This window comes from Chaetodon trifascialis, chromosome 6 (assembly GCF_039877785.1).
Source record: "Chaetodon trifascialis isolate fChaTrf1 chromosome 6, fChaTrf1.hap1, whole genome shotgun sequence".
Taxonomy (NCBI): Eukaryota; Metazoa; Chordata; class Actinopteri; order Chaetodontiformes; family Chaetodontidae; genus Chaetodon; species Chaetodon trifascialis.
This window is the reverse complement of record NC_092061.1, coordinates 21,153,283-21,173,433: the sequence shown is the minus strand read 5'-3', so window position 1 is coordinate 21,173,433 and position 20,151 is coordinate 21,153,283. Positions and strand designations below refer to the sequence as shown.

The following is a 20,151-nucleotide window of genomic DNA, read 5'->3' as shown; positions in this document are numbered from 1 at the left end:
TGGTCCTCATCTGTGTCTTGTGTTACAGTCATATCAACTGAACATGGGTTCACACACTCAGTTTCTCTGTTTAGTTCCTTTTAGAAATCTTCTCACAAGCTTTTCGAGGTTCCACCAATCCGAGATAAAGCTGTTGCCATGAAATGTTTCTTAATACAAGGTTTGTCCTGTTCTTCCTTCTTTTCCACTGATGATTGATTAACAGGTAGAGGCGGGGCACCAGTGGTACCTGCAGGTAATTTATGTCATCAGCCCAGAGTCGCGGTCCAGCCCCAGGATTCAGCGCTCGGTGACTTATGAACTGAGCCGCCCCAAGCGTGACCTGGTGGACCGCAGCGGACGTCTGACGCTGGACGAGTCGCTGATCTACGATAATGAGGGCGACCAGGTGAAGAACGGCACCAATATGAAGTCGCTCCATCTTGAGGTCGGGCCCTCCGCCACCTTTAACGCCCACATGGGCAGCTCAGTGGGCGGGGGAGTGGCTGCTGTGACCCTGCTGGTCCTGGCCCTGCTGGCCTCTTGCTTCCTTTTCCGCCGATGCCGGCGGTCCGCCAAGAGGAAGAACAAAAAGGCTCAGAAAGTGTACGAGGAATATCCGCTCAACACCAAGGTGGAGGTGTGCCTGGACAAGTGCGTGGAGAAGAACTTCAGCACCAAACACTGCACTGTGAGGAACGTCAACATCCTCAACCGCAACCAGGAGCCCAACAGCAAGGCCAAGGTCAAACAGGTCAACCTGGAGGTCAAACTCCACAACAACCTCAACGACGGCACTGAGGTCTGAAACACTGGCAGAAAAGAGGAGAAGAAGAGGAGGCAAAGAGGGGGGAGGAGGGAGAAAAATTCTAAAAAGGTATTTTCTAAAAGAAAGTTTGTACTTAAAGAACGAGATGTTTGCTATTGTATTTTTATACCATTTTGAAAAAGGGAAGAGTGTGACGTGCAGACAGCTACGCAGCGTTTGAATCCTTTCGCAACTGGGCTACCTCAGGAATCCACAAACCACTCAGCTGCGTGAAACCGCCAAAACATCTGCGTCTGATCATCCAGTCTCCATCCAACACTGCTGTAAAATTCACAACTATTTTACTTGACATTTACTTCCTTTTTAGCACCAAAATGGTGAGTGGTAGCTCAGACACTGGTGATTGTTTAGACAGAAACACTGCTCTGCTGCATTGAGTCATTTCACTGTTACTAAATGTCACTACTGTAGAGTGGTAACCAGTGTAGAAGTCCTCATCATTCACTGTGTCTGCAGATAAATCAGCTCTTAAAAACTCTGATTGAACGGAACAAAGTTTAGTTTTCCTTTGGAGTGACTTGTACATCGTCTACAGCTGCTTGTGACTGCTGTGAAAATATTAAGCACATCAGTGTGCTGCTATCGCCCAAGGCTGAATGAGTACAGAGTGTATATAATAACGAAACTGAATGATACCTATTCAAGTGCAATTATGCCATAACTTTTGTTAATCCTTCCCTCATGAGCAGGAATTTTATTTGCATTTAAAAAAAAAAAAACATGTAGTTCAAGCCTTACTTAGAGACATTTGTACTGTCATGTTGAACAAACAGATAATTGTTCTTGTTTCAGCACAAATTCTTATTTTTGTTGTTCGTACTGTACTCTGACAGCTGCCAATATAAGTGCCATGCAGTATTTCTTGTCATGAATTTCAAACAGAATCATCCAAAGTGTTTTCTTTTTCTTTTCCAAGAGGGAGAAAATTGAAATCTCCATGTGACTGTAGTAGATCAGATGCCGCCGTTTGGACAGCAAAGGTTTCAGTCCCATCCATGCGACTGAGCGCTTTAGCCTTATTACTGTTCTAACGAGATTAATCGCTTTTTAAAATGATGTATTTTCTTAGAGATGTGTGTCAACCTGCCTTCGTTCCACCCGACGACGCAAAGTCCCTCACTTATTTTTTATTTACACGAGCCACATCTCGCTCAAATGTTTTTGTTTCTCATTTATGTATTATCATGTTACCCTCTTCTGATGTATTATGCTACGCTCAGCTACTGACGTACCCATGATGTTAAAGTTACTGTAATTTTTTTAAGTGTGTGACACTGGCTGGAGAGCACTGCAAAAGATGAGAGATGTCTGACATGTCTTTCTCTCCATTTGTCTCTCTGATCCCGCCTCCTGTTTTCTTTCAACTGTGTGCCTATCAAAACAACACATGGACAGGAAATTATGGGAAATAACAATATATTTTTGGTGCTATCATTTGTGGAAAATAACTATGATGCTATCAACACGATGCCTGTATTTGGTGCCTTTTTTAGTAATAAAAACAAGTTTCAAACCCACGATTGTCCTGTATTTTATGTTTGTTCATCATTTTGAATTCTCTTTGGTTTATTTTTGATTTGATAAACGCCCTTATTATGTAGGTTAGACCTCAAGGATGTAGACAGTGCGCTGTATTGAGTATCACAGAATAATGAACATAAACCAGAGCACTAGACAGATTTGATCTGATGTAGGTTCTTGATGAACAGTCAGGGGACCACCAGAGTGGTTTTGTACTTTTGTATTGTAGCCTTTTGGAATGTACGAGTCGTCCCTGAAGGCAACACCCGCCCATAGAGAGTGGGCGCGGTCTGGTGACTCTCCTGGGGCCGCATGTACAAAGGGTGCGTACGCACAAAAACGAGGCGTACGCTCTTTTTCACAGCAAAGTTCAGCAAAGTTGAAATGACCGTGGAAATGTTCGCTGCCTCACGCCAACTTCAAGGCTGGCGTATGCACGTTTCTATAGCTGTTGATCCTTTGGTGACATTAGAGGTGATGCTGGGATGTGCACATCAGAGACACATGAACAATTAACACTAATGAACAATTAACACACCCATGTGCAATTACATGAATGGATATACAAGTATGCGCAAAGTGGTGCAAACAAATACCATTAAAAACAATGGCTGCTTTAGCAGTATTCGAAGATATTGCAAATGGTGCAACGCGAAGAAGACAGAGAGGATTTACTGGCACTTATTTCTCATTTTTTGCCCTGCAATCGACTGGCGACTGGTCCAGGGTGTACCCCGCCTCTCGCCCGTTGACTGCTGGGATAGGCTCCAGCAGGGATAGGCGGTATAGAAAATGGATGGATGGATGGATGGATGGATGGATGGATGGATGGATGGATGGATGGATGGATGGATTTCACATTGTATTTATCACAACGGCAAGACAGTAGACAACGTGAGTGATTTTATATTTTCCTTTAACCTATTTGGTGAATTTGATAATTTTGAAGACACACACAAGCGGTCAGAGGTGCACTTGCCCTTTGAAATGATACTTATATATATCACGTAACATAACGTTAAGCATAAACGTAAATTTATTTGTGTAATTGTCCTAAAATTAATCCCTGTGATGCGCATTCAGCATGTGCGCCCCCAAATTCTATCCCGTCTTCACTGCATAATTACTAGTCAGTGGTTAAAGTTAGTGACTTGCTGTTTGAACTACAGCTTAAGATCATTCTAACAGCCCCTGATTGTCTCTGTGTGCAAAGTACTCATGTTAATAACCCTGTGCGTAAGGTGTGAAATGTCTTAATCAGCTTCAACTTTTCCCAGGCGCACAAATTTGCAACAATAATGTGTGATCCATGTATGTAGTGTATAAAATTAACGAATGGAAACTGTAAATCCAGTTTACTTTATCTGCTTTCAATTGATCCCAGGCGACCGTGGCCACCCACTTAAGAGCTGGCTGATGACCCCTCTCACCAACCCTCAGACTGACCAAGAGCAGAGGTACAATGACTTCCATTCCCGCACTCGGTCAGTCGTTGAGAGGACAATCGGTCTGCTGAAGGAACGGTGGCGCTGCCTGTACAGGACTCGGGGTATGCTGCTGTAAAGTCCCGAGAAGGTGTGCCACATTGTGATGGCGTGCGGCGTCCTATGTGGCACACCGGCACGCCATACCACTGCCAGACAGCATATCCCCCACCGGAAGCTTCACATCCACCTTGATGCCGGACCACTTCTTGTTCACTTCAGCTTGTGTCCGCTTCTCTGATCCCACAGCATTGACAGTCTCTCACACACTCTCCCACTCACTCCTCTTCAGTTTGTTGCTTATGCCGGAAGTCCTCCGGCGGAGGACAGAGTCCCAAAGAGCACATTTTTGCGCACCTCCACTTCAGCGAGTAGTGCCTCCTATTCGCATTCAGTGAAATTCTTTTTTGATTTTCTGATCGTGCAGAGAGGGGAATCCCAGGTGCAGGGCTCATTTAAATATGATTTGCGTATTTAAATAGGGGCATGGACAGGGAGGGGTCGGGTACTCCAACATGTGCGCTCAATTCCATGTTGATTGGGATGTACAAAAGAAATGTGCTTGGATTCATGCATCTGTATCATTTTCGTAAACCAGCGGAGTCATTCGCTCACGTCACCAATACCTCACAGGCAGGTTTCCACGGTGTCTGGCATTTCACTGCGATCAATAATTAGCAACAGCCACGATTCAATGCAGCTATCTGAGTCACACATACAGTCAGACCTAAATTCATATATTTTGATCAGTATCTCATCTGACTACATCGCAAGCGCGTTCAGCATGTATTAGAGTTACATATTTACTCATCTCTTTATAAGCTACATACACATGGGAACACAACCAACATGCCCTCCAGTAACTTTAAGCTACACACACATAGCCACACAGGCAATGTGACCGTTAGTAACCTCAGAAAACACAGAAAACGAAACTTAACCCATCTTGTGTCAGACTGCGATTTCCCAAAAGACTGAGATCCATGTTCATGTTCTCTATTTTATCCATCCATCCATCCATCCATCCATCCATCCATCCATCCATCCATCCATTTTCTCCCGCGTCATTCGGGGCCGGGTCGCAGGGGGAGCAGTCTGAGCAGGGACACCCAAACTTCCCTTCCCCGGACACTTCCCCCAGCTCTTCCAGGGGGATCCTGAGGTGCTCTCAGGCCAGCCAAGCGACATAGTCACTCCAGCGTGTCCTGGGTCTTCCCCGGGGCCTCCTCCCGGTGGGACATGCCTGGGTGCCATGCCATGTCCAGGGGGCATCCGATAAAGATGCCCGAGCCACCTCAGCTGATTCCTCTCAATGTGGAGGAGCAGCGACTCTACTCTGAGCTCCTCCTGGGTGATGGAGCTCCTCACCCTATTTCTAAGGGAGTGCCCGGCCACCCCGCGGAGGAAGCTCATTTCAGCCGCTTGTATCCAGGACCTCATTCTTTCAGTCATGACCCAAAGTTCATGACCATAGGTGAGGGTAGGAACGTAGATTGACCGGTGAATCGAGAGCTTCGCCTTTCAGCTCAGCTCCTTCTTCACCATGACAGACCGGTACAGCGACCGCATTACTGTAGCCGCTGCACCGATCCGCTCAATCCTTCCCTCATTCGTGAACAGGATCCCAAGATACTTAAACTCCACTTGAGGCAGGAACTCTCCCCCAACCTGAAGGGAACAAGCCACCTTTTTCCGGTCGAGAACCATGGCCTCGGACTTGGAGGTGCTGACTCTCATCCCAGTTGCTTCACACTTGACTGCGAACCGCCCCAGTGCATGCTGGCCAAAATCTGCCGGCTCCCGAACCGAACCCCCTCCGGCCCCTGGCTGCACCTAGAAATTCTGTCCATAAAAATGATGAACAGAACCGGTGACAAAGGGCAGCCCTGCCGTAGTCCAACATGCACCGGGAACAGGTCCGACTTACTGCCGGCAATGCGGACCAAGCTCCTGCTCCAGTTGTACAGGGACTGTACAGCCCTCAACAGAGGGCCTCCAACCCCATACTCCCGGAGCACCTCCCACAGAATGACGCGAGGGACATGGTCGAATGCCTTCTCCAAGTCCACAAAGCACATGTGGACTGGTTGGGCAAACTCCCATGAACCCTCAAGCACCCTGTGGAGGGTATAGAGCTGGTCCAGTGTTCCACGGCCAGGACGAAAACCACATTGTTCCTCCTGAATCCGAGGTTCGACTATCGGCGGGATCCTCCTCTCCAGTACCCTGGAATAGACTTTCCCAGGAAGGCTGAGGAGTGTGATCCCCTGATAGTTGGAACACACCCTCCAGTCCCTCTTTTTAAAAAGAGGAACCACCACCCCAGTCTGCCAGTCCAGAGGCACCGTCCCCAACTGCCACGCAATGTTGCAGAGGCGTGTCAACCAAGACAGTCCTACAACATCCAGAGACTTGAGGAACTCAGGGCAGATCTCATCCACCCCCAGTGCTTTTCCACTGAGGAGCTTGAAAACTACCTCAGTGACTTCAGTCCCAGTGATGGATGAATCGACCTCTACAGAAGACATGACAGTGGGATTGAGGAGATCCTCAAAGTATTCCTTCCACCGCCCGACAATATCCCCAGTCGAGGTCAACAGCTCCCCATCTCCACCGTAAACAGTGTTGACAGAAACCTGCTTCCCCTTCCTAAAGCACCGAAGGTTTTGCCAGAATTTCCTCGAGGCCGACCGGTAGTCCTCCTCCATGACCTCCCTGAACTCATCCCAGACCCGAGTTTTTGCTTCTACAACCGCCCAAGCTGCCGCACGCTTGGCCTGCCGGTACCCGTCAGCTGCCTCAGGAGTCCCATGAGCCAACCAGACCCAACAGGACTCCTTCTTCAGTTTGACGGCATCCCTTACTTCTGGTGTCCACCACTGGGTTCGGGGGTTGCTGCCATGACCAGGCACTTTACGGCCACAGTTATGGACGGCTGCATCAGCAATGGAAGTGGAGAACATGGTCCATTCGGACTCAATGTCTCCAACCTCCCTCGGAATCTGGTTGAAGCTCTCCCGGAGGTGGGAGTTGAAAACCTCCCTGACAGCGGGTTCTGCCAGACGTTCCCAACAGACCCTCACAGTACATTTGGGTCTGCCAAGTCTGTCCCGCTTCCTCCCCTGCCAGTGAATCCAACTCACCACCAGGTGGTGATCAGTTGACAGCTCAGCCCCTCTCTTTACCCGAGTGTCCAAGACATACCGCTGAAGGTCAGATGATACGACTACAAAGTTGACCATTGACCTCCGGCCTAGGGTGTCCTGGTGCCACGTGCACTGATGGACACCCTTATGCTTGAACATGGTGTTCGTAATGGACAAACTGTGACTAGCACAGAAATCCAATAACAGAACACCACTCGGGTTCAGATCGGGGAGGCCATTCCTCCCAGTCACACCCCTCCAGGTATCACTGTCGCTACCCACATGAGCATTGAAGTCCCCCAGCAGAACAATGGAGTCCCCAGTTGGAGCACTTTCCAGTACCCCTCCCAGGGACTCCAAGAAGGCCGGGTACTCTGCACTGCTGTTCGGCCCATAGGCTGAAACAACAGTGAGAGATCTATCCCCGACCCGAAGGCGCAGGAAAACGACCCTCTCGCTCAGTGGGGAGAACTCCAACACATGGCGGCTGAGCTGGGGGGCTATAAGCAAGCCCACACCAGCTCGCCGCCTCTCACCACGGGCAACTCCAGAGTAAAAGAGAGTCCAGCCTCTCTCAAGGAGTTGGGTTCCAGAGACCAGACTGTGCGTGGAGGTGAGCCCGACTATCTCTAGCCGGTACCGCTCATCCTACTGCACTAGCTCAGGCTCTTTCACCCCCAGCAAGGTGACATTCCATGTCCCCATAGCCAGAGTCATTGTCCAAGGTTTGGGTCATCGGGGCCCCCGCCCACGACTGCACATATCGCATAGCACCGGCCCCTTCTGATCCTTCCTGCGGGTGGTGGGCCTACGGGAAGGCGGGCCCACGTCACTCCTTCGGGCTGTGCCCGGCCGGGTCCCTTGGGCGAAGACCCGGCCACCAGGCGCTCACCTGCGAGTCCCAACCCCAGACCTGGCTCCAGGGTGGGGCCCCGGTGACTATTTCGAGCGGGAACAGGATTGGTGTTGCAAAGACAAAGCTGGTAAGTGCACACACTTCACAATTTGAATTTGAGTGGAAGAGAAAAAGCAGTCTGTGTTCACTTAACTGTAGACTAACGTTAGCTACGCCTGCCCTGATATTTTAACGTGCCCAAGCTCAAGCCCAAGGTCGCTTAGTACTGTCTGTGGGATAAGAGAATTCGCCTGAGAAAAGCTAGACTAACACTTCACAAAGTAACGTTTAGCTAATAATAGCTTGATGAGTTTAGTCAGTAACGTTAGCAACATTAACGATTGAACTGTGTAACGTGTGGTGTGGTGTGCAACGGTAGCTAACAGCTTATTTAGCTAATATTAACTTGATGAGTTTAGTCATTAACGTTAGCAACATTAACGTTTTAACTGTGTAACGTGTGGTGTGGTGTGGTGTGCAACGGTAGCTAACAGCTTATTTAGCTAGCGAACATTACTTACGTAGCTAACGTTACTTAGCTACGTTAGCTTATTCGGTTAGAACTCACCATAGGAGCTCACGTTAGCTAACTAGATAACGCTAACGTTTGGTGGTGTTGCGCAATAAAACGGTGCTTTTTTTTTCTTTTCTGAGGGATATGGTTGTCTAACGGTTGCTGTCCATTTTAAGGAGGGGCCACTATCGCCCACTGGAAACCCCCTTTGACCTTTGCTGGCGTCGGAAAACCCTTGTTAGCATCACCGAACTGAGGAGGTAACAGTGATTTTCACATCTTAACGAACCAACACTTTTGACAATGTGTTTCAATTGTAGGCAGACATTCATTTACAACCAATCAGCATTATCGGATTTTGTAGGTTCCTCTGGAGCCTGGCACCTCTCATTCCGACAGTTTTACTTTCCCGATCACTCACGGGGCTATCACGAAAGAATTAGCATTGCCATGAGAAACATAGTGAGGAGAAGGCAACCTTTGATGTTGAAGTGTCTCCCCTGAAAAATAACATGGAGGAGATGTCTCTGGGCCAGACATCTTGTCTCTGAAATTAACACCTTCCCTGTAAACAGTTCAATGGTCAATAGCTCTTGAAAGTTGGGATGCTTTACAACTCCATTTCTCCTGAAGGAATGCAGAGAGGGTAAGAGAAAGGTCAGTTGGAGGCCAGTTCTGCTACGTCACCAAGAAATGTTTCTGAATACAGTTTTCAAATGCAATGTTTCAAATGCAATATTTTATAGATGTGTTATAAATGTGTTTATCAAATGTGTAAGCCTACTTTGGCCTAGTTAATGAAAAATATGTATATAGTTTACAAATGAAATGTTTCAAATGCAACCAATGTTTTCCAATGCAATTGACAAAAGTACCAAATCTTTGTGGCATTAACAAGAATAAATGCATTTTTTGGTGACTAAATGTGTGTTGATATTACTGTTACTGTTAATAATAATGCATTACGTAATAATATTACTGTATGTGTGATTTACAGTAAGCATACTGTAAAATATGCTACAGCAACTTACTTGCCATTTGCTGTTACCAGTTACTGTATATCTTCTTACAGTGCACTCACCCTGACTGAATGTCCACAGGTGAAACAGGGATGCGAACTACTCAATTAACGTCGCTGTGCCAACCAGATACAGCCGTGGCATCCTACAGAGCATATCTACTGCATCTATCTCAGAGCACTCGAGAGACAGAGAGAGATAGACACATGGAAAAAATGTAAGTGATGGTCGTTGTCCGCTATTACCCACGTCATTTCATTCCAAATACAAATGTTACCATAGTAATGCTTGACGTTATCTGCAAAGATGGAGTACATCATTGCTTTGAGGAGGATGATATTTCAAAGGGTTGGTCTATGAAGCACAAGGCTAATGGAAAGAGCTGTCGTCCACAACCCCTAAAGCTAGCGCCCTTGGCACTGTACGCGGAACGAGGTATAAAACAATGATTGTATTGTATGTTATTGTCAAAGATATGATTTATGTTCATGTGAATAAGAAGAATGTCAAGAAGATAAATGTAATACCTGCACTGTTAAACTTTGTCATGTTTTTATGTGAGTTGTGAAGCTACAGGAAAGTGTTTTTCTGTCTTTTTCTTCTGTAGTTGTGCAATACAAGTAAAAACTGAGGCAGACCCAGATATCGTCCCTGGACCTCCAAGGTTCATCGCCAAAAGACACCCTGGAATTCAGCCCCCGCTCAATTCTAGCAATCCCTCTCCAGCTGAAATCTTAATTAATTTTTGCGATGTAGAAGTGCTTAAACTCATGTGAAAACACAAACACAAATACAGCCAAAAATGTGAAGAAAGGGAAGAAAATCCCCTGGAGAGAGATCACATCAGAGGAGCAGAAGAAGAACCTGGGCTTGTTGCTGTGTCGCAGTTTGTCTCTTTGTCTTGCAGTCTGTCCTCTCCTCAGAATCAGCACCTGTCTGTCTGCATGCAGCGCGTTTGCTTGTTCGTCTTTTCCTCCACACGCTGATAATGGGTTAACCGCTGCTCTGCGCGCTCAGGATGGCTCCTGTTTCCTATCCGGAAGCAAAATGAAAAGAAAAATGAAATGTTGTCTTTTCTTTTTATATGTTTGTGTGTGGCATGAAGTGTAGCAGAGCGGTGATTTCTTGGATCAGCCTGTTGCTCCTTCAACAGCAGCGATCACACAAATTAATTCCATTTCCAAATTATTATTTTTTATTTATAGATTGATTTGATTTTAATGACCTAATCAATTAATTGTTATATATAGTAAGTATAATTGGTTTTTTTTTTTTTTTTTAATAACTCAGCAACTTTGTCTGTTTTTTTGTCAAGCTGCTGTTTCCAGGTTCAAGAAAGAAGTATATTTTTGAGACTGAATTTAATGGATGATGAAGATTGATGATGATTTTGATTCCCTCTCGTTTTTTCTTATTCTTTTCCTTTTTCATCCTCAGCTGAATGTTTGTATCCAATTTCATATTTAACAGTCCCTGTTGAAAAAGCTGTTTGTTCTGTTTTAATAAGACAAACTTTTAGTATATTAACAATTACAGCAACCTCAATCCACAAACAGATGATTTGGAGCCTTGTTGCGTTTGGACTCTCAGGGCCTTATCCTTATCCTTAAGGGCCCTTATCCTCACCCTCCTCCCTTCCCATACCCACCTGCTGCCCCAAAGCGCAGACCCATCTATGATAATAGGCAAGGGCAGAGATGCATCAATAGGTTCGGCTCAGCCCAACCTAATTCTGATCACTGCTTCAGATGCGGTGGCTTTGGACACTGGGCCCGTGACTGTCATGTTCATCAATACTCATGACCACAGGGAGGGACTCCTCAATATGCTTTTAATACATATCCTCCCCCTCCTCAACCTCAAGCTCCTCCCGCCTCGCATCATGCCCCCGGTGCCCATCAACTTCCACAATAGGGCTGCTTAGGGCTAACAGCTGGTGACTCTCTGTGTTTACATGACTTGTTTCTTGAGCCCTTTGTTACACTAACAGTCGACGGCCGAGATTACATGTGTATGATCGACACAGGAGCCAGGTATTCCACTTTAAATGCGTCACTTCCTCCATCAAGGAATACCGTAGTTGTTGGCCTCTGTCAGAACCCTTATCTTGTCTGTGGAATTCACTTTCCTTTGAACATTCTTCTCTTCTTCCCCCCTTTGTCCTGTAAATCTCTTGGCCAGGGATATTTTGTGTACATTGAACATATCCCTCCTCATGGCCCAGGACTATGTTGACATCACCTTTCCAGATGACTCTGTGCAACGCTGTGACACACCCAAAGGTGCAATCACACAGATGGTACAGGCCGATGCCTCTTTATCTGATCCTGTAAATGAACATGGAGCTGAGATATGGTGGGGACTTACACCTGACTTCTCCATCAACCTCTCTCCATGACACTTTTTCCTCGTGGCTCCCTTTGATTTCTGTCCTCCATCTGTACACTGATCCCCTCGACCCATCCCATGGTACACTCAATGGCGCAGGCTGCGCACCCCGCGCAGTGGTATTTTGGTGCAGCGCAGGCAGGCGCACGGCGCACTTGGTGTTTTGGTAAACCGAGGCGTACAGAGGTGAGCCAGGATGGGCGTTGCCGCGGTAGGGGGAGGTGTCGGCATAATCAGTCGGCGCATTTGGATTTTCGTCCATTTCGGTCTGCGCTACTGGCGCAGAAGTGCGCTGAAAGCTCGCCACCCCAGACCTGTATTTCCAGTTCAGACCGAGCTTGAGGGTGTGGTGAAGAGTTTTCCGGTTCGGCCAAAGCTTCAGGTGAGCTTTCTCGTCGTCTCCGTCGTATCTTTCAATGTGTTTCTTCTGTGTTATTGTAGGAAAAGCTTCTTCTAGAGTCAAAAGTTTAAAGCAGAATGTTGTACACAGGTGATTCGTTTGCATGAACTCATCATTACCTGAGCAGAACATACTGTATTCTCTCTGCTCTCGCTGTGGAACTGTGCTACTTATTTCCAACTTAAATGCAAGTTAATCATGTTTAGTATTTTTTATTCCCTGTTGTATCACTAAACAAACTCCAATAGTTTCCTTAAGGGAAATTTAGTGTCCATCTGTGCTTTGAAATATGAGATGTTTTTAATATCCTCTGGTATCTTAGATCATTTCTATCAACTTGACAGTTTGTGATCATATTCAGATCAATTCAAATGTATTTCTTGATTTCATTTTTCTGTGGTACATTTTGAAAGTGATGTAAAACTGCAGCTGTCTGTAGTAAAGAAGCTTTATTGAGGCTGAACGGTTCATCAGAAGAGCTGATCATACAGGCAAACACAGATGAGTCAACATGATGAGGATGTGCTAGTTTGACAGATGCTACACAGACAGCAACTGTGAGACATGTCACAAATCCAAAACAAAATGCTATAAGGTCTCGATTACTGTGACTGACTTAAGTTGAGTTAATTTCAGAATTTTGTCAAAATAGTCAGAAATAATCTTGACTTGATGATTCATGCTTTCACGTTTATATTATTGTAAAATTTCACATTTTGTTAGAGCTGCCACATTGCTCCCATACCCCTCCTAACGTGGGATTATGGGGGCAATGTGGCAATGTCAGAATTGTGACTTTCTTCTCAAGATTTCAAGTTTCCCTCTGACATTAATCAGTACTGCAATAATTTATCAGTAGTCAAGTTCAGAGAAGTTAAACAGTTCTTTGTGAAACTCTTTTTCTTTCATGCCATAGTGACTTACACTGGAATATTATGAGGAGTCCAACAGAATATTATGATTAATTAATAAAATCTTTATTGACTGAAATGATCAAGCTCATTAATGCATAATAAACACAATAAAGTAGTAGTGTAAACACTGTAAATCATTAAATGAGCACTATTGAAGTTTTTAATATTGTTGCTTGGTGAGAAAATGTCAGTAATGGTGCTTACATAAAGATGTCTACTATAAATCACAAAAAACTTAGCTGTGAATGTGTTGCACTTTTTTTTTTTTCGACAGAGGATCTTCGTGTTGTCATCATGACATCTTTATGGGTAAGCCAAGTCCTGTGTTTTTATCTCATGATGAGGTTTTGATTGATCATACATGTTAAACAACACCTCTGAATGCTCTGCAGGATGACTTGGACAGTCTCGTGAATACTCCGTCCTCTTTCTCAGCAAAAGTAGGTCCAACTAAATCTGATTTCAGGCTTTACTTTGACGTTTGTTACTGCACAAATAATGAAAGAGAGGAAGAAACAAACAAACAAACTGAACTGACAGGTGAACGTCACTGTGTTCTCCAGACAGGTGAGAGAGGAACCATCAAGCCCAAAGCAAACTTTGATGCAGGAGACGACGCAGTGGATCTGAGGAAGGCCATTGAAGGACTCGGTACAAATACACACACACACGCACACACACACACACACACATGCTAACATGCTAAACCCTGATAGGAAAACGAGCATAGACCAGCAAAGCTAGCCACCAGCAAAACCAGCATGGGGTATACTGGTTATACCAGCAATACCAGCATATGTTGTGTTTTGGTGCTGGTTATGCTGGTCACCAGCATCCCGCACTGGTTATGCTGGTCCAGCATCCCATGCTGGTTATGCTGGTCCAGCATCCCGTGCTGGTTATGTTTGTTCACCAGCATCACTAGCAACAACATGCTGGTCCATCAGCATTATTAGCAACACCATGCTGGTGTACCAACATAGCTATGTTGACTCACCAGCTAAACCAGCATCAATCCAGCATAAACCAGCACAGATCAGCATTGACCAGCATGGAAATGATGCTGGTCTATGCTGGTTTTTCTAGCAGGGAAGTTGAGATAAAAGCTGATCATGTAATGATTGTACTGTTAGCAACATGGTGACTGTAAACATATTAAAATGCTAACATGCTAAATGTTACATGTTAAAACGTCAAAATGTAGCTAAACTCCAAATAGCTAAGCTACAATATGCAGGTATACTAACATTAGCTCATTAACTTTATCTTTCTACACTGCAGCACAAAGCTAAAACACAGTAATTGCATGTTTGGGCCAAACTGAATGACATTTTTTGGTATGTGTTTTATCGTATATAAAACTTATTTTGAACTAGATATGTATATTTTCTGTGAGACATCATATAGAATCATCTGAAACTGAAAGATAGCTGGGAAGATAGCCATGGGTACAGCTAGCCTGCACTGAAGCTGAAACCAAATTTACTCTCAAATTTTACCCCAAATTTTTACCCTATCTATAAGAAAAAAAACCCAGATACATTTGATGAAGAAACACCTTACTTTAAGTTTGTTATTGACTAAATGAGCCTAAATTTAATCATATTGGGAAAACCCCAGCTAAACTCTTGCTATAAGAAGCTAGCGTAGCTAGTCACTGCACTAACTACTGTCTTAGCTGTTGAGTTTAGTGGAATTCATGAAATTTTGTGCAGTAAAGTTACCTTTAAATCACAATGAGTGAATGTGAATTCAGTTTAGTGATTTCTATGTGAATATTTATCGTAGAGAAAGAGACAGACGCTAACAAAACAGAGCTATCCTGAATCAAAATGAACTGTCTCTACATTTATTTATTCAGCACATTGTTTCCTGTTGTTAAATACAGTCTCGAGGCTGAGTGTGGCAATAAACCCATTTTTACATTTCTTTCACTTTAATTGATTTTATTTACCTCCTTTCGTTTTTAAATGTTTCAGGCACCAAAGAGAAGACTCTGATTGACATTTTGACCCACAGAAGTAGCGCTCAGAGGCAGCTCATCTGTGAAGCTTATCAGGAAGCCACTGGCAGAGTGAGACCTCACTGCTTTATCCCTAGTGAAGTGCAGTATGTGTTACTGAGACGATACCACGATTTTTGGAAAATAATACGCGTTTATGCTGAATGAGTCGGTAAAGTTTAATATGTAATATTATTTAGTTTCTTTTGATTTAAACTCTCTAACTTGCATAAACACTTGTCTAAAAGGTAAAACTAAGATTGATCAAACAACTGTTTATAAAGCCCGCTTCATGTTATAAAAATAGCCAAAGTGTGCATCGTTATTGTCTTTGATTTAATCTCCAACAGAGTTTAGATTCAAGCATTGCCTTGTGCATCAGTAACATGACAAATAATTATCACAGTTTCTGTGTTTACTCTGTGCGTGGCTGTAAACCAGAGGCCTGTGTGTATTTGCATGGGTGTGGTTGTGTGTTGCATGAATATGAGTGTGCCTCCATTGACAAACGATGGCTGTGTTTACATCATACTGCAGCCTTTACTGGAGGACCTCAAAGGGGACACCCATGGTGATTTTGAGGCCCTGCTGGTGGCACTCATCACCCCTCCTGCAGTGTTCGACTGCCACGAAGTGATGCGGGCCATGAAAGTCAGTTTTCTTAGGTTTTCTCACTCACAGGATTTCCATTCAGTGTTTATTTTGCTAGTATTTATTTTTTTCATGGTCATGGTGTGGTAACGTACCTGTGTGATGTTGCAGGGAGCTGGAACAGATGACATCATCTTGATTGAAATCTTTGCATCCAGATCCAATGAACAAATCCGAGCTCTCTGTGATGTCTATTTGGAAGGTAACGAGTGGACACAGCCTTACTTCCTAAGATTCAAATTGAAATGGTGCAATCAGTAAAAACTGTTTGAATAATTATAGTGAAACTAATTTTTATTCATTCATTCGGTGTCAGAGAATGAATGTCTGTACCAGAGTCCGTCCAAATGCACTGGACTGAACGTATGAATTTCTTGTTTTGTGATTCGTCAGTTTTCAAACATCAGAATCAGGACTTGGTCTTGGATGTTTTTCCTCCACAGAAACAGAGAAGAAGCTGACCCTTGACCTGAAGAAGGAAGTTTCTGGAGACTTTTGCAAAGCGCTGCTCCTCCTGGCCGAGGTTTGTCATTATAATACGGAGGAAAGAAGAGATGAGTGCACAAAAGCTTATTATTGAATTAGTTATTTTGGAGAGATAATAAAGTAAAACCAACTTTACCTCACAGTTTGGATTAAATGAGCTCTTTTTAGATAGAATCTTATGTCTGTAGGAATCTGGTCACATTTCCATGTTATGTATCACATCTCCATTGCTTTTTAAACTTTTCCTGTGAGAGAAACCAAGAAAAATGAATAAATGTGCAACTAAAAAGTATCATAAATTAAAAATGATAGTCAAAAGGGCAAACATGACAATAAGGAGAGCACATATCTAAAGCAAGTGCTTAAACAGGGATGAGAAGCTTAACTTAGGGCAACTCTGAAAATCTTTTCCCTTCACTGAACCTTGAGTGACTGCTGCTATTTAAAGTTGTGTTTTTGTTTCCAGGGCAAGCGGGACGAGAGCACCACAGTGGACACAGACAAGGCAAAAGAAGATGCGAAGGTGCAGCGGGATTTGATTCATAGGGACAATGTCTTATATGTACTGTGTCACTCTTTCTGTGGAATATATTTTAATCATTTCCTGGTTTTCTACTCAGACCCTTTATGATGCCGGGGAGAAGAAGTGGGGCACCGATGAATCTAAATTTATTGACATCCTCTGCCAAAGAAGTATACCTCAACTGAGACAAAGTGCGTCATGCTTAGCACATATTGTGTTAAATCTAGACTAAAGCAGATTCTTACAAATTACGCTCAATTTGGAATAACTGGAAATGTAAAGTCTGACTTTTTCTTTGTGTTTTTGTGCAGCTCTTGTTGAATACAAGAACATTAGTGGAAAGACTCTGCAGGAAAGCATCGAAGGAGAGATGTCAGGGGAGCTGGAGGAGCTCCTGGTGGCTGTCGGTAGGTTTATGTGCTGTAACACACATGGAGTCTTCACAGAGGAGCAGTGGATCAGTGTTTTTGGAATTACATATTTAGCAATCAAATGTTAGAGTAATGGTAGGGTGTCCACATACTTCTGGTCATGCAGTGTATATCTTCATGTAAAGGGTGACCCTCATCTTTGTTTAAATGCTGCTTTTAACCACATTGTTGAATATAACTTTGTTACTCCTCCAGTGAAATGTGTGAAGAGCATACCAGCCTACTTTGCAGAGCGCCTGTATGGGAGCATGAAGGTGAATATACTGTTTTTATCGCATATGCTCACAGTTGCAGAGCGTTGTACAGACAGAAAAGGATATACAATATGCAGTTCATGCCATCATAGCTGAAGAAAGTAAGGCCTATAATATAAAGATGTTCAGCACCTTTTACTGCATGCTCGCTGAATTATTACTGAATCCAGGAAAGGAATTAATTGGAAGTTTTAAGCCACTACACTTAGAATTCCAGTTTAGTTTTTTTTTATTCTGGAGAGAAAGTCACCAGTATTACATTCGTTTTTTACATAGAGTGTGTGTGTGTGTGTGTGTGTGTGTGTGTGTGTGTGTGTGTGTGTGTGTGTGTGTGTGTGTGTGTTTCACTGCCAATCTCGTTGTCAGGGTGGTGGAACAGACGAGTCGACTCTGAACCGGATCATGGTGAGTCGGTCTGAGATCGACCTGCTGGACATCAGAGCCGAGTTCAAGAAACTCTACGAGTACTCGCTGCACTCTGCCATCGAGGTGAGACGCTCCTTTTCTGAAGATCTGATCACGATTTAACCTTTGAGAGAGAATTCTGACCCTCTGCACCTTTGGTCCACTGATGTGGATTTATTCGACTTCTTTTTAAGTCATAGTCAGTTCCACTGGCTTCATCCCACCACAGTTCAGTAAGAGGAGCTTTGCAGGTTTTGTCTTCACACAGTTTGCAGCAACATGAATTTACTACAAGCTAAGTGTGATCAGAGGATGAGACTGGACCCTGGAGCCTGATCTGTTTTGTACAAGCCTCTGTGGATTTATTGTCTGAGGTTTTATGAGTCATCAGAGTTTGTAGAATGAATCTCACTGACTAAAACTGCTCTCATTTGGCAAGCCGCTTTGATATCAGTGAAGGCAGACATATATGAATAACACCAGAGCCCCCTGGGAGGTCCTCTGAGACACACAGAGTCTGTACTGAGACACAGTGACTCATCGACTGAATAACGGGAGCTGTGTGAAATGGAAAGGTGCCTGAACATCTCCTCATATTACACAAAGCTATTCTGTTACTAACATTTGAAATAACATGGATAGGATTATTAACTACAATACACTCAGAGGGTATGACTGAAAAGCGGCCCCTCAGTTAAGGTAAAGGTTGTCGGGGTGTTTTCTGTTTCTTTATTTTGCACCTTGCGGTTGCCCGGGTTGGTTTGGTCTCCAGTCCTCATCAAGTTATTTAGAGAGATTTAAAACAGACCTCACCTACCTGTTCCAGCCCAAGAGGCAAATTTAAGCCAATCACTTGTTAATTATGGCTGTAGCAGCTAAATTTGCACACTGTCTCAGCCACTCCGATGATAACCATCCATCCCTTGGAGGGAATATTGAAGCTTCAGTCACACACACCTTTCTCAAAGGCTGTGGCGTCACCTTCAGGCCAGCTGCTGCTCCACTAGCTTTTGAAAGTCAGTGTCTCCCTGAGTATTTCTGCCATCAGTCAGTCTGAAAAAGTGATTCCAGTGCTGCCATCTTTTATAGCACTAGCTATTAGGTTTCAACCCCTAAATCGTTTAACAAAATTAAAGAATGATTCATTTGTGTAAAGATCCCATGAAGCTTGTACTCGTGCTTTTCAAAACATTTGATCTGTAATAAATGCTATCTAAAAAACATCTACTGTTGGCATGTTAAGTAGCTCAGCAGCTTGTGGGAATGGTGTTTGTTAAAGGCCATCAAGTTAAAGAAGCTCATAAAAAGCTATTCAAGGAACCTCTCATTAAATAATGCCACCAGAGCAGAGAACTAGTGGAGCAGAAGCTAACCTGTGCTAAACCTCCAGTCTGTATGTCCCCAACAACTAAGTGAAATCAGCTGTTGTACTGCTGCTCAGTGTGGTGGGAAGACACTTTTCTCCTTGCTTGTGTTACTGTTTCCTCCAGTCGGATCTGGGGGGTGACCACCGGGATTGTGTGAAGGCCATCTGTGGAGGAGACGACTAACTAACACCTGAGCTCTACCTCAGGCCAAGAAGAAATGTGTTTCCTCTGGATCTCACGCTGTAGGCCCTCTGCCGTCGTTTCATGCTTTACTTTCATCTTCACATTTCAAACTGGAAACTTGTTGACAGCCTCAGAGCAGCAGGAAGCTTTGACAGATAGGCGTCCCATATGACGGGACAGTGAAAAGTGTGGAGAGACATGCAGATAATAAAAGATTTATTTTAAACATGAGAACATTGCTGAAGTTTTAATGGGAAATTCTGTTTTGTTTCAGTCTGATTGCGGAGGGGATTACCGAAAGACTCTGCTTAAAATCTGTGGAGGAGATGACGAGTCCTAATGTCAACATGATGTCCTCTTACTTGCTAAATCTAAGCAATAAAATGCTAATTCAAGTTGAAGGTCTGCGGGAATGAGTGTAAGGAGGAGACATGAATGCAGTGTATAGTGTGTAAGTTTAAATAGCTCATTAGCACACAGTACTGTGGCTGTTATTAACATCAGCATTATTACCATTTGTCTCATTCGCTCATCCATCTCTTTCCTCTTTTCTCTCCTGCTTGTTCCTTTGTAACTTCTAGAAATAAAATGAATAAGAAAAACTCATGAATGATTCATTGTGGGTGATGCTTATTTTCAGAACTGTATTCACACACTGTTCCACCAACAGTCTGGTAGTCCTTCAGTGTCACCAGCAGGTGGCGTCACTGACCCAGCAGCAGGCTGTAAAAGCTTTTTAAAGGTCTCCAGATTTACAGAC

At 44.1% G+C, this 20,151-nt stretch overlaps 2 protein-coding genes across 4 annotated transcripts in view; both read left to right on the top strand.

The window, feature by feature from the left end:
- Positions 1-2,324, top strand: part of fras1 (Fraser extracellular matrix complex subunit 1) — a 228,953-nt gene extending 226,629 nt beyond the window's left edge. For both annotated transcript variants that reach the window (XM_070964455.1, XM_070964454.1), the window contains exon 73: positions 206-2,324. In XM_070964455.1, the coding sequence (XP_070820556.1) occupies positions 206-787 (582 nt within the window). In that variant the 3' untranslated portion in view covers positions 788-2,324. The remainder of the gene's footprint in view (positions 1-205) is intronic.
- A 9,785-nt stretch (positions 2,325-12,109) lies between these two features.
- Positions 12,110-19,731, top strand: anxa3a (annexin A3a). 2 transcript variants are annotated; one of them, XM_070964497.1, is made up of 14 exons: positions 12,110-12,157; positions 13,364-13,398; positions 13,482-13,529; positions 13,653-13,740; positions 15,069-15,163; positions 15,629-15,742; positions 15,854-15,944; positions 16,186-16,265; positions 16,695-16,751; positions 16,849-16,942; positions 17,063-17,158; positions 17,378-17,436; positions 17,803-17,925; positions 19,666-19,731. In XM_070964497.1, exons 2-14 carry the CDS (start codon positions 13,384-13,386, stop codon positions 19,729-19,731), a joined length of 1,026 nt encoding a protein of 341 aa, XP_070820598.1. In that variant the 5' UTR covers positions 12,110-12,157; positions 13,364-13,383. The 2 variants fall into 2 exon arrangements, with proteins under 2 accessions (XP_070820598.1, XP_070820599.1); XM_070964498.1 differs by lacking the exon at positions 19,666-19,731 and adding an exon at positions 19,332-19,620.
- The last annotated feature ends 420 nt before the right edge of the window (positions 19,732-20,151 follow it).

Bases quoted from the DNA above. Each gene is read 5' to 3' on its own strand.
- anxa3a (XM_070964497.1), top strand. The intron at 13,530-13,652 runs GTAGGTCCAACT...TGTGTTCTCCAG, and splicing joins CGTCCTCTTTCTCAGCAAAA to ACAGGTGAGAGAGGAACCAT. The intron at 15,164-15,628 runs GTGAGACCTCAC...ATCATACTGCAG, and splicing joins ATCAGGAAGCCACTGGCAGA to CCTTTACTGGAGGACCTCAA.